The 14792-nt window shown below is 41.2% G+C and overlaps 1 protein-coding gene across 1 annotated transcript in view; it reads right to left on the reverse strand.

Annotated features, from left to right (window-relative positions):
- The window catches only part of MTMR9 (myotubularin related protein 9), a 63141-nt gene that overhangs the window by 26685 nt on the left and 21664 nt on the right, over positions 1-14792 (reverse strand). The window contains exons 2-3 of the mRNA XM_018051842.1: positions 13168-13276; positions 8980-9105 (exon numbers count right to left, since the gene is read on the reverse strand). Of these exons, the coding sequence (XP_017907331.1) occupies positions 8980-9105; positions 13168-13276 (235 nt within the window). The remainder of the gene's footprint in view (positions 1-8979; positions 9106-13167; positions 13277-14792) is intronic.

The raw sequence follows: 14792 nt of genomic DNA on the forward strand, positions 1-14792 counted from the left end.
GAAGGCTATCCAGAAAAGGGGACACGTACAAGAATGGCTGATGCACTTCGCGGTACAGCAGAGACTAACACAACATTGTAGAGAACCTATACTCCAACACAAACTATTCAAAAATAAGAACACAAACTGCATCTCCGTACACAGCATATATTTCAGTCTTACTTTTTCTTTTTTTAGCTGCATCAACGGCTTGCAGAATCTCAGTCCTCTGATCAGGGATTGAACCCAGGCCCTCAGCAGTGAAAGCCTGGAATCTTAACTACTAGGCTACCAGGCAACTCCCTTGCTTTTCCCCTTTAATTCACTCTGACAATCTCTGTGTTTTAATTGGCGTGTTAAGCTCAGTAATACTAACTATTGATATTGCTGAATTTTAGTAGAGCCTTTATTTTGTTTGCCCCTTCATTTTTTTATTGCTATTTCTTCTTTCCCACTTTCTTTTGAATTACTTTTTAGAACAGCATTTTAATATATTAACTTTAAATCATATCTCTTAACATTTTTAAGTGATTGCTCAGACCACCTTTCCTGCCTCCTGAGAAACCTATATACAGGTCAAGAAGCAACAGTTAGAACTGGACATGGAACAACAGAGTGGTTCCAAACTGGGAAAGGAATATGTCAAGGCTGTATATTGTCACCCTGTTTATTTAACTTATATGCAGAATACGCTATGCAAAACGCCAGGCTGGATGAAGCACAAGCTGGCATCAAGACTGCCGGGAGAAATATCAATAACCTCAGATATGCAGATGACACCACCCTCATGACATAAAGCAAAGAACTAAAGTGCCTCTTGATGAAAGTGAAAAGAGGAGAGTGAAAAAGCTGGCTTAAAAAACTCAACATTCAAAAAGCAAAGATCATGGCATCCAGTCCCATCACTTCATGGCAAACTGGTGGGGAAACAATGGAAAGAGTGTCAGACTTTATTTTCCTGGGCTCCAAAATCACTGCAGATGGTGACTGCCACCATGAAATTAAACGACGCTTGATCCTTGGAAGAAAAGCTATGATCAACCTAGAAAGCATATTCAAAAGCAGAGACATTACTTTGCCAACAAAGGTCCGTCTAGTCAAAGCTTTGGTTTTTCCTGTAGTCATGTATGGATGTGAGAGTTGGACCATAAAGAAAGCTGAGAACCAAAATTGATGCTCTTGAACTGTGAGAAGACTCTTGAGAGTTCATTGGACTGCAAAGAGATCGAACCGGTCAACCCTAAAGGAAACAAACCCTGAATGTTCACCGGAAGGACTGATGCTGAAGCTGAAACTCCAATACTTTGGCCACCTGATGTGAAGAGCCGACTCACTAGAAAAGACCCTGATGCTGGGAAAGACTGAAGGTAGGAGGAGAAGGGGGCGACAGAGGATGAGATGGTTGGATGGCATCACACACTTGATGGACACGAGTTTGAGCAAGCTCCAGGAGTTGGTGATGGACAGGGAAGCCTGGTGCGCTGCAGTCCATACGGTCGCATGGAGTTGGACACAACTGAGCCAATGAACTGAACTGACTCTGATTACTTTTACTGAACTGAAGTGACAAGGACAATGGTTCTCAACTAGGGGTGATTTTGCCTCGAGGGAACATTTATTAATGAGTGGAGACAATTGGGGGTTGGAGAAGACCACTGCTGACCTCTAGTGGTAGACCAGGGATACTGCCAAACACCCTACAATGCACAGGACAGCTTCTCACAACAAAGAATTATACAGCCCAAAGGTCAACAGTGCCAAGTTTGAGAAACTCTGCTCCAGGGGTTATAATATATACTGTTAACTTAAACATTAGCCCATGTTACATAGTATGTAAAAACCCTGAAACTGTATAGGTCTATATATCCATTCAGAGAGAGAAGCATACCAGATCACCTGACTTGCCTCTTGAGAAACCTATATGCAGGTCAGGAAGCAACAGTTAGAACTGGACATGGAACAACAGACTGGTTCCAAACAGGAAAAGGAGTACGTCAAGGCTGTATATTGTCACCCTGCTTATTTAACTTATATGCAGAGTACATCATGAGAAACGCTGGGCTGGAGGAAGCACAAGCTGGAATCAAGATTGCCAGGAGAAAAATATCAATAACCTCAGATATGCAGATGACACCACCCTTATGGCAGAAAATGAAGAACTAAAGAGCCTCTTAATGAAAGTGAAAGGGGAGAGTGAAAAAGTTAGCTTAAGACTGAACACTCAAAAAACTAAGATCACGGCATCCGGTCCCATCACTTCATGGGAAATAGATGGGCAAACAGTGGAAACAGTGGCTGACTTTATTTTTCTGGGCTCCAAAATCACTGCAGATGGTGATTGCAGCCATGAAATTAAAAGACATTTACTCCTTGGAAGGAAAGTTATGACCAACCTAGACAGCATATTAAAAAGCAGATACACTATTTTGCCAACAAAGGTCCGTCTAGTCCAGGCTATGGTTTTTCCAGTGATACGGATTTGAGAACTGGACTATAAATAAAGCTGAGCACCAAAGAATTGATGCTTTTGAACTGTGGTGTTGGAGAAGACTCTTGAGAGTCCTTTGGTCTGCAAGGAGATCCAACCAGTCCATCCTGGGGGAGATCAGTCCTGGGTGTTCACTGGAAGGACTGATGTTGAAGCTGAAACTCCAATACTTTGGCTACCTGATGCGAAGTGCTGACTCACTGGAAAAGACCCTGATGCTGGGAAAGAATGAGGGCAGGAGGAGAAGGGGATGACAGAGGATGAGATGGCTGGATGGCATCATCGACTTGATGGACATGAGTTTGGGTGGACTCTGGGAGTTGGCGATGGTCAGGGAGGCCTGGCGTGCTGTGGTTCATGGGGTCGCAAAGAGTCGAACACGACTGAACAACTGAACTGAACTGATCCATTCAGCCACCCCACACCCTTTTTTAATGACATAGTTTCTGTGTAACATTTCTACACACACCATAAACACCACAAAGGCAGTGCTATAGTTTTTGTTTTAAATAATCATACATATTTTAAAGACATTAAAAAGAAAAAATAGCTTGTTTATTTAATTATACCATTTCCAATATTCTTCCATTATTTTGAATATTCAGGTTTCCCTCTGGTATTATTTCCCTTTAGTCTGAATAACTTCTTTTAACATTTCTTATAGTGAAGGTCTCTTAGTGACAAGTTCTTGGTTTCTTTTTATCTGAAAATGTTGTCTCACCTTCTTCCTTGTGAGATATCTTCACCAGATACAGAATTCAGGGTTGACAGGCTTTTCACCTTTCAGCACTTTTTAATAAAAGTTTTGTTGGGACTTCCCTGGCAGTCCAGTGGTTAAGAATCTGCCCTGTGATGACGCAGGGGTCAAGGGTTTGATCCCTGGTCAGGGAAGAAGCTGCAGAGCAACTAAGCTGGACCACTGCAAGTACTTAGCCCACATGCCTTGGAGCCCACGCGCCACACCTAGAGAGCCCGTGGCCCGCAGCAAAAGGCTGCACACGACGCAATAAAGGCCCCGTGTGCCGCAGCTAACACGCGACACAGCTAAATAAACTCTTTAAAAATAAATAAAGTTTAAAACATAAAAGTTCTATCAAGTAGTCTCCATAAATTCCGATGAACAGTCCACGGTCGTCTGAATTATCTCCGTATGTATGCGTTGTTATTAACTGGCAGCTTTCAAGATCTTCATTTGACCATTGTTCTTTGACAATTTGACTACCATGTGCCTAGCGTGATTTTTCTCATACTCATCCTGTTTGGGGTTTGCTGAACTTTTTCGACTTATAAAATTGACCAAATTCTTAGCTTCTGAACATGATTTCTTAAAATATTTTTCCTACCTATTGTCTATTCTCTCCTGGATCTGTAATTACACACACGCTAGCCACACACACATTTTGCTCCACAGGTTTCTGAGGCTCTTTTTTCCATAATTTCTCATCTCCTTTATTTCACCAAATAATTTCTATTGCTCTAGCTTCAATTTCACTGATTCTGTCCTATCATCTCCTATCTGCTATTCAACCAAGTGAATATTTTATTTCAGATATATATTTTCAAAAAATGCTGAGAGGTTCATTTGACTCTTTTTAGCATTTCTATTTCTCTGTTAAGATTTCCTGTCTTGTCCCGCATTTGAAATATATTTACCTCTATGGAAAATCGAGCAATTTAAACAGCTGCTCTAAAGACCTTGAATGATCAAGCATTTCAGCATCTGGGGCGTCTTGGGACTGGTACTTGTTGACTGTCTTTCTTTCTTTTCTTGACAGTCTCTTTTTTGTGAGAATGGGTCATAATATCCTGACTCAACTTTGGATTATATCCTATATTCACTGTGAATTTTATGTTGCAGAAAATCTGCATTCCATTAAACACCTTTGAAGAGTGTTTTATGCTGGGAGCCAGCGTTGAGGAACCCCACCCGTGACAAGGTCATGCGGCAGACATCTGACAGGCAAGGCGAGTCAGATCTCAGGGTGTCCCCCTGGTATTTCCTGAGCATGTACCTACCCGCCAAACGAAAAATCTGCCAGCCTTTGTACTCAGCTTTTCCACTCTTCTGACACACTCTGGAAAAAGTCAACTCAGGGCTTTAGTCTTCTTCATTTGAAAGGGATGTTTCAGTTAAACCCCCTCTGATAACTCTCTAGCTTGCCTAACAGGTTCCCCGGACCTCTTACAGCTTGTGAATTGCTTACAGCCCCCCAACCATGAGAGGCACAAAGCTTAAAGCATCTTAAAGACACAGAGCCTCTTCTAAAGAGCTAAAAATCATAATGGTGATGGTTTTCACTGCTGACTCAATGACTGCTGCCAGGCCTCCATATTCCTTATCTTTTAGGCACCTGGGAGGATGTTAATCAATGTAAACGGGATATGGAAAAAGATATATAATAGCTTTTGATGTTAGCAACACTAGACTTTTGAGTTAATTACTTTTCTTTTGTTATAAATCACTGTACTCCTTTTACTTGTTATAAATTGCTGTATCTTTGCTATGTAAGAATGTAACTTTATTTAGTATTTTCTGAGAGTGGCACCAGACTTTGGGAAGATCAACACAAGTAAGTCTTCTGGTTGACAAACCCTTATCAGAAGAAAAGGCTGTAAAATGTTAACTGGCCCTTTTGGCCGGAAGATGATGTAAATCACCTAAAGACTTGTGTATACAACTAGGTATGCAGAGAGAAAAGCCTGGTTTTGATAAGAGTCTGGGCTGCTAACGCTGCATAATTTTGTATTACCCATTGATCTCTATGTACAATCAAAAAGGTATAAAAGGCCTTTCTAGACAATAGAGGCCGGGCCAGTCGCTGGACTGGTTTCCCCCTTGTCTCCTCTTTACTCTAATTTCAGGCTGAATTCCCATCTGGGGCGTGGAGGCTCGCCATGTCTACTTACTTGCCCTGGCTTCTATGATCTGTATGAGAGGGAGCCCAAGGTGGGGCACCCTCTGATATTCAAACGGACGCCGGTGGCCTAACGTAGATGGTGCAAACTTCTTGTTTCAAGGTTTTATTGGCTTTCCACGTAAACCAAGTTATTCAGCCTCTTTTCTCCACTTAATTTTCCTACTACACTATTTCTTCCTAATCTAATCTTATATTAATAAATAAATAAGTTTTTCCTCACCCACACCATCCCCGCTTCGAATTACCCTGGATCCACTGGGGCTGGACCCTGGCGGTTTTACAAAGAATTAGCTTGTTCAGACAAACCACAAACTTCATAACATCTGAGATGCATGGCAACTCAGATCTTAGTTCTGACTGTCCCCGGTCTGCGCCAAGCAATGGTTCAAGAGTCAGCCAGAGATTCAGGATTCCATACAGAATCAAAGTTCCCCTCATGTGGCTCTCTGGTTCCTCCCACCAGAGAGAAAGTGGGCTTTCCATTAGATTGTTAGCTGTCCGGCACCATCAATGCCATTAACTGTGCGGACTTCAGGACAAAGCCCCAAAAAAGGAGATTTACTCTGCCATTCACTTCCTCTAAGTTTCTCCTCTCCTCCCTCTAAAATACGCTGCTTTCTGTTCACTCACCAGAGCTTCAAGTTTTTCTGCTTTATTCATAGTTTGTCACTGATATCTGCAGGAGATCTTGTCAGACAGGGGCTACTCAACCATTACCTTATCATCGTCTTTTTTGTATATAATTTCTAAAGTGGTCGACTGGGGAAGTACAGATATACTGTATATGTGCGTTATATGTGCGTTTCAGCAAAGTATCTGAAATAATATTTTGTTATATCCTAGAATAAAAGTATGTTAAAAGGGGAGGAACTCTTACCGATCATTTGTCCAACACTTTGATCTTATAGACATGGAAACAAAGTCCCAGAAAGCCAAGCAGTCAACATTAATATCTGGGATGCAATGTAAATAATTTGAGAGAGAGTTTGAGTACCCTGTCTTCTCAATACCACATATCTCTTTCGGATATAACAAAGAAGTAGGGACTGGCTAATACTATTCAGGAAGTTTTTCAAATGATCAGAAAACCTTCCTTGAGGAATACTGATGGCGTGATATACGTCTACCTGATGGAGGCTTTAAGTGATACAAAGACTCATCATACCTTTGTCCTGTCCTGCACAAATGCACACACTCCTATATTTACTGACTTGACAATACCTACTGCTTGCAAACCATGTACTAAGAATGCAGCAGGGAACAAGAATGGCCTGGCTCCCAGCCTCCTAACGTTTGTATTCTAGCTCAGGAGACAATAAACAATGACAAGAAGCTTTCACACTGGTGACCCCTCCTACTTGAAACTTGCTCTTCCCTTGGCTTTTTCCTCCACTTGCCCTCACATGGTTAGTCCTTGGCCCCTACGGACAGATGTTTTCCCTCAGTAATCTCAACTTCTGCCTGCGATTCTCACAATGTACACAACGTATACACTGATGACTCTCAAATTTTTAACAGATCTCTCAAGCTCTAAACTATCTCTTATACGTATTCAATGATGTGCACCACACAGGCCCTTCGAATTTGCCATCTTCAAAACTGAACTCAACTCACTCCCTGTCATGCCCATTTCTCTTTCTGTCTTTCCCATCTCAGCAGTAAAACCTAGACGCCACTGCCTCTTGTACCTCTCACATCCAATGAGTGGGTTACCAACTCCTTTTAATTCCACTTCCTGAAACTTTCTGCACTATAACCCCTCTGTTATTGATCCAATCATTATTTCAGTAGCCTCCTAAGCAGTTTCCCAGTATTTTGCATCAGAATTGCTTTGTTCTAACATAAATCTAATAATGTCATTTCCTCTGTGCCTTCGTTAGTAATTTAATTCTGAAAGAGGCCAGTGCAACTTTGGGCTACCTTAAAGTATCAGCAATAGTTCCAATCTACACTAAATGTTATGAGGACTATCTTTTATGAGAATCAGTGACAAACTGAAGGGCTTGCCGAGAAAAGCAATCAAGACAGGGTGTGGCCCTGAGTTCAATGGTATGAGAAAAGGCTGAAGTAAATACTCATATTTAATCTATAGAAAAGAAAACTTAGTGGGGACATAACACTTCTTAATTTGAAGAACAATTCACCGTAGAGGAATAAGGCAACCTGAGTACCACAGGCCACATCAGAAACATGGGGCCTGAGTGCAGGGACGTCAGCTCAGCATCAGGAAGGTAACCACCTGGGACACTGTGTGACGCTGCAAATCCTCTTGCAGTAGAGACTGCAAGCAGAAGCTGGACAGTCACGTCATGGCTGCTGTCGGCACACAGGACTTCTGAACAGAACAGGAGACTGAGCTGAACGCTGGCTTGCTGAATGTAGACCTAGAGTGATTCGCCTATGGCACCTAACTACAAGATGAATGATTCACACTGATACTTTTTGGATAACCAGGAAAATCACCCAGACATCTCCCTTCCTGATCAAATTCGGACTGCTGTTTTCCAGCTAGGAAGTAACTACGGATTCCTCTAAGGTAGCCATCAGGTAGTAGTCAGCTGATATGAAAGAAAAGCATCGTGCATTTGAGAATGTTTACTATGTAGTTTTTAATGCTATAAAAACCTTGAAAATAAATGTAAACACGGGTAGCACAAGCTATATAAAAATACTCTATACGAAAGAATATAAAATTCCCCTTCTTTTTTCACTTTGCTGCTATGGACGTCTTTGTTCTTTAAATTTTATGGCACCTGGTCCCTACTTCTCAATCCTCTCAGGACACATTTACAGAGGTATAGTAGAAAAAGTAAAAAAAAAATTTTTTTTTTTTGTTGCAGACCTAAAGCATCTACTTATTGGACAACTCCAGGTTCTTTCTTAATGAGATACAGCCCATTTCTTTTTTGAGGTATCTGTATATTCTGGCCAGCCAAGAGTAAAGGGGAAGGCACACTCAATGCAAGACACAAATGTTTCTCTTTTGGTTCAATCAAAAAACCTTTGTAAGTAGAATCCCACTCAGGGATTGGTTCAAGATGGGACAGTAAGAGGGCACACACTCAGCTCCTCCTGAGAGAGCACTGAAATCACAATTACTGAACAACCGTCAAGAGGAGAACGCTGGAATCCACCAAAACAGATGCCCCATGTCCAAAGACAAAGAAGTACACCGGTCTTAGTAATCCAAATCATGAAATCACCGAAACTACCCCACAGAGAGAAGTCGATATACATGGTTTTCTGATGCTCTCTGGGGTACACAGTGAGTTCAACAGACTTCCGGTGGGATGGCTCAGAACCTAATTACTATATATAAAACTGCTTCTACGGAACACTTTTAAAACACCCCCAAATTAAAACAGGTCAGGACTATCTTTATGAAGATCTTAATGCTTTACCAGCAAATCTACTAGACGGAAAATTACTTAAGCTGTAGCACTGGGAACAATTATGCAAATCTTTGAATGGCAGAGGCTGCAGCGCTAATAGCTAATAGCTACTTCTTTTACCTGTCAAAGGAAGCGATCATTTTCACCAGTAAAGTGCTGCGTTATTTCTCATTACCCATTAATTCTCTCAAAAGTTACTCACAGCTGAAGAGTAGAGTTCAAACTCTTGCTCAGGGAGGAAGGAATGCCAGCCATCTTCTATCACTTCAAACATGGGCCGGTAAAAGAAAGGGTACATCAGAGTGATGGAGTCCAGGGTAGATAATGCCTAGGGGAAAAAAGAAGTAAAGAGAGAAAAAAGGAACGTGTCACAATTCCAAACATTTTCTAATTGCCAAGTTGATATTCATCAAACATGGCCTAAAATGATGGACACCTAGTGCATTTCTCTAATATTATATTTATCACTGATACAATTATACCTTATTTTCAGCCTCTAACACGGTGTCTGGCACATAACACTCAATTAGCACTTGCTGAATGAGCAAAAGAACAAAACAATGTGCACACCTATCCTAGAAGAGAAATGAAAAACACTTCTTCTTGAGTCCATGTGATAAGGCCTAATGAAAAGGTCCAAATATTTCTGGGGATTAGAGAACACGCTGCAGTTAATCAGTAAGGCCTTGGCTCAAAATCCAGTTATTAACTACATATGTAAATTACTTAAAATCAGAGTTTCTGAGCAATTGTAAAAAAAGCTTAGTAGCCAAAGAATTTGTTGGACTCAAATTCCGGATGCCAGCGCCAACAGTGGTATTACGTAACGCGGCCACTCCAAGCCTCAGCTGTCAACGGAGGAGATAAGTTCACAGGGCAACGCCTAGGGCTGCTGAGGCATTAAGAGAACGTGTGCAGCGGGGCTAGAACAGCACGTGACACGGGGCAAACTCCAATTTCAGCTACTGTGTGCTGCACGTAGCCTCCATCAGTGTGAAACTCCTCCATCCCTAGAGTGACCAGATGCCCTCACACCTTCATGCTACGCTAGCCACTCTCAAACCCGGGCAGTAACTCCGTGGTCCCACAGTGAGCCTACAGGTCATCTGAAGTACAACGCCAAGGAATCCTGACCAGATGAGGAACTGAGAGATGGAACGTCCTGTCACCTGGCAGTTTCACCCTTCTGACAGGGGAGTTTTAGAAAGCATTTCTATGGCTAGCAAAACAGAGGCACCAAAATCAATCAGCACAATTCAAACTGCTGTAATTTTGGAGACACTCAGCTGGAGGGGCGCGAGGGGCCCAACATCATGCTAACACTCCCAAGCTCTCAGAGTAAAGCTACCTCCTTCTAAGTCACAGAAAGACCAGGTCAGCAGAACCTTTATTTAATTTTTAAATTTTATTGTTCTACTACTTAAAAAATATTCTTTGCAATATTAAAAAATTTTTTTCAGCATTACTGCAGTATAAATTGATAAATAAAATGTAAAATATTTCTAACGTACAATGTGATGACTTGATACACAAACACACTGTAAAAGAGTTACCCCCTTGAGTTAATTAACACATCCATCACCTCACATATTTACCCTCTGTTGTTGCTTTCGAGAACATTTAAGTTCTACTCTCTTGGGAAATTTCAGTTACATAATATAGTGTTATCAGCTATAGTCTATGTTATACATTAGATTCTCAGGTCTTATAACTGAACATCTGTAGCTTTTACCAGCCTCTCCCTATTTCACCCACCCCTAGTCCCAGGAAACCACTTTTCTACTCCCTGTTTCTATGTGTTTCCCTCTTTTATTTTTGAGATTCCACATGTAAGTGATACCATGCAGTATCTGTCTTTCTCTGTCTGGCCTATTTCACTTAGCACAACGCACTCTAGTTTCACCCACTGTTTGTTCACACCATTGTTCATGCAGCTGTTTCAACTGGCAGGACTGCTTTCCTTTTGACGGCTGAATAATATTCCATTGTATGTGTGTACATGTGTGCACGCATTGTGTGTATAATTTTCTTTATTCATCCATCCATCAACCGACACTTAGGTTTTTATATTCTTTGAATATTATGAATAATGCTGCAATGAACATGGGAGCAGATATCTCTTTAAAACAATCATTTTGTTTCCTTCAGATATACACCGAGAAGTGGGATTGCTGGATCAATGACAGATCCTTTTTTAATTTCTTGAGGAACCTCCATACTATATCAATAGTGATTGGTACAATCATTGTTTTAAATCCATGTTCACAAACATTCCAGCAGGCAATAAGCACTCAGACTTGTCATGATTACATTTCATGTAGCTAGAGACAGAACTTTTCCTTTAAACACATTAATGCTCAAAGAAATAAAGTCATTTCAACCCTAAAAGACAACCGAAACTACACAGAAAAAATGGTTCATCAGACTTCCCACTATAATTTAGAAAACTGAGCACTTGCCAGTTATTCTTCCAGTGGGATTCTACTTAGGGTAGCAGATTTTGAGTATATGAATTTTGATAACAAAGAATAGCTCAACTATGCTTTATAAGAATTCACTTATTACTACCAAATTATAACAAGCTGTATGGAGGGACAGAGGAAAACTGGATGCCAGGAAAAGGCTAGAGGCCAAGGGCACGGTGTGCATGTCCCATGCTGGGAAAACAATCAATGGAGCATTCATTTTCTAAGGCCACGTTACAAGAGTGGCTCAGAATTCGCGGCTGCTTCTCAGCCATAAGGGCTTCTCCATAGTCAGTCAGTTTCTACAGAGTTTTACATAATATTTAATATGTATAGCCAAATAAGCAACTGATCAGTGTCAAATGCTAACGAAGCTAAGTAAATGCCATCAGAGTAGGGTAATAGGCTTTTTTGCCCTGTTTCTTCACCACAGGCCATTTCACTGACATCCACCGGCTATCTTCCAAGTTATAAAAGGGATAAGGAAAAAAAATGTGCATGGGTCAGTGAAAACCCAACCGCACAGCTGAGAAAAAAGATGACATGCTCAGCTGAAGTGGGTGAGCGGCATTACCTGGCCCAAAGAGCGAGACAGCATTTCCCTTCAACAGCCTAGAAGGTACAGTGCGATTCTCACTCATGTCAACAAATTCAGCCAAGGCGACATTCCTATGTTATTTCCAATGATGAATATGTAACACAAAGTGTTCAGCTCATCTTCTTGTTTTCATAAGAAAAATTTAGCAAAAAAGCAGAAAGAAAAATACTACATGCCATTTTCTCAGCACCATAACAGCTCCTCTATTTCTGGTCTTTTGTTTAGAAGCCAAAGGAAATCCTAGTTACAGGTTTGAGCCTTTCTGCCTCCCTTTAATAGTTAAGCCAAAGGCAGTTACTCTGCACACAAAGCCCATATTAGGCACTAAAAGACAGAAGGAAAAACACCTCAATGTGTCTCTATAATTATCCAGAAAATACTATAAAGTTAACTGCTATAATTTAGTGGTAATGATTTAAAATAAAGCAATTTTAAAAATGAGTGTATACCAAAATAGCTGGTTAAAGTGGGAAAGAAAATAGTGTGTCCCTTGGACTGCAAGGAGATCCAACCAGTCCATCCTAAAGGAGACCAGTCCTGGGTGTTCACTGGAAGGACTGATGTTAAAGCTGAAACTCTAATACTTTGGCCACCTCATGCGAAGAGCTGACTTATTTGAAAAGACACTGATGCTGGGAAAGATTGAGGGCAGGAGGAGAAAGGGACGACAGAGGATGAGATGGCTGGATGGCATCACTGACTCAATGGACATGGGTTTACGTGGACTCCGGGAGTTGGCGATGGACAGGGAGGCCTGGAGTGCTGTGGTTCCTGGGGTCACAAAGAGTCGGACACGACTGAGTGACTGAACTGAACTGATTCAATTTAAACACTAAATTATCCAAGTAAAATTTCTATTATTTGTAATCTGGACGTATGTTCACTATCATTTCTATAAATATAAAATGAACACATCCTATCTCAAGCAAACATGATATATGGAAATTCAAATTTACTAAAAACAAACAAAAGACTACAATCATTGGTGATAATTACTTGCTTTACAAAAGAAGTAAGATTTTCAAAAAGTCTCAACATTTATAAACACACAATGGAATATTATTCAGCCTTAAAAGGGAAGGAAATCCTGTCACATGCTACAACATAGATGAACCCAGAAGAATAAGTAACATTAATAACTGCTCTAAGTCAATAAAATCTTTTTACATTCCTGTAACAATGATTCAGGGTAAGGCTTTGCATCCAGTCTTCCAGATTTGAGTCACAGAACATGACTCAAATGATATTTATCTAAAAAAGAAACATAAGAGCTACAGTGAATCGGAAAATAAAGTTCCTTCTTTTATCACATTTCCAAAACACTTACCTCAATGGAACTGGCTATATTCAAACATTCTTCCATTCCAGGAATATCCAACTGAATAATTCGAAAATCCTTACATTTTATGATGATGGTACCCAGTGGTCCCACAAATCTATAAAAAAAAATCATAAATTATGCTTAAGGACATATATACTCCCAACTCAAAGTACATGATTACTTCTTCAAAAAGAGGTGGTTAGTCGTAATTACCAGCTATACAGGCAGATCTCCTTTTGTTGCACTCACTCCATTGAGCTTCCCAGATAGTGTGTGTTCCAAAGATTCAATGTTTGTTGCAACTCTGTGTCCAGCAAGTCTGTTGGCACCATTTTTCTAATAGCATTTGCTCACTTCTTCTGTGTGCATCACATTTTGGTAATTGTTACAATATTCCAAGCCTTATTATTATTGTTGCTATTTTGTTATACTTGTCACGGTGCTTTGTCATCAGTGAACTTTGATATTACTACTGTAGCTGTTTTGCGGCACCAGTAACCATGCCCATGTATGAAAGCAAATGTAACTGATAAATAAGTGCCTTCTGACTGCTTCACCAACTGGCTGTTTCCCCATCTCTCTCCCTCTCCTCAGGCCTCCCTATTTCCTTAAACACAACAATATTGAAATTAAGCCAGTTAATAACTCTATAATGCCCTCTAAGAGCTCAAATGAAAGGAAGAGTCACACATCTCACTTTTATACCAAAAGCTAAAAAAGATTAAGCTTAGTAAGGAAGCCATGTCAGTTGAAATAGGCCAAAAGTTAAGCCACTTATGCCAAATAGTTAGCAAGTTGTAAATGCAAAGGAAAGTCCTCGAAGGAAATTAAAACTGCTACTCCAGTGAAAATAAGAATGATAAGAAAACAAGAAAAGCCTAAATGCTGATAGAAAGTTTTAAGATCAATCAGCCGTAACATTCCCTTAAGTCAAAGCCTAATCCAGAGCAAGGCCCTGATTCTAATTCTCTAAAGATGGAGACAGGAAAGAAACCTATGAAAGAAAAGTCTGAAGCAAGCAGAGGCTTGTTTATGAGATTTAAGGAAAGAAGCTGTCTCCGTCACGTGAAAGGAAAGCAGCAAGTGCTGATGTAGAAGCAGCAGCAAGTTATCCAGATACAGTTAAGGTAATTCATGAAGGTGGCTGCATCAAACAACAGATTTTCAATGTAGACAAAAGAGCCTAGCGCTTTCCTAGTGGCTCAGTGGTAAAGAATCCAGCTGCCAATGCAGGACACACAGGTTCGATGCCTGGTCCAGGAAGAGCCCACATGCTGTGAAGCAGCTAAGCCTATGCACCGCAACTGCTGACCCCGTGCCCCAGAGCCCGGGAGCCACGAGTGCTGAGCTCCCGCGCCGCAACCACTGCGGCTCGTGCGCCCTAGAGCGACTACTGAAGCTCGTGCACCCACAACTGCTGACCCCGCGCCCCAGAGCCCGGGAGCCACGAGTGCTGAGCTCCCGCGCCGCAACCACTGCAGCTCGTGCGCCCTAGAGCCTGTGCCCCACAGCAAGAGAAGTCGGCGCGATGAGAAGCCCGTGCACCGCAATGAAGAGAAGCCCCTGCTCGCCGCAACCAGAGAAAAGCGCAGCCCAGCAAGGAAGACCCAGCACAGCCAAAAATAAAACTT

The sequence above is a fragment of the Capra hircus genome, chromosome 8, assembly GCF_001704415.2.
Source record: "Capra hircus breed San Clemente chromosome 8, ASM170441v1, whole genome shotgun sequence".
Classification (NCBI taxonomy): domain Eukaryota; kingdom Metazoa; phylum Chordata; class Mammalia; order Artiodactyla; family Bovidae; genus Capra; species Capra hircus.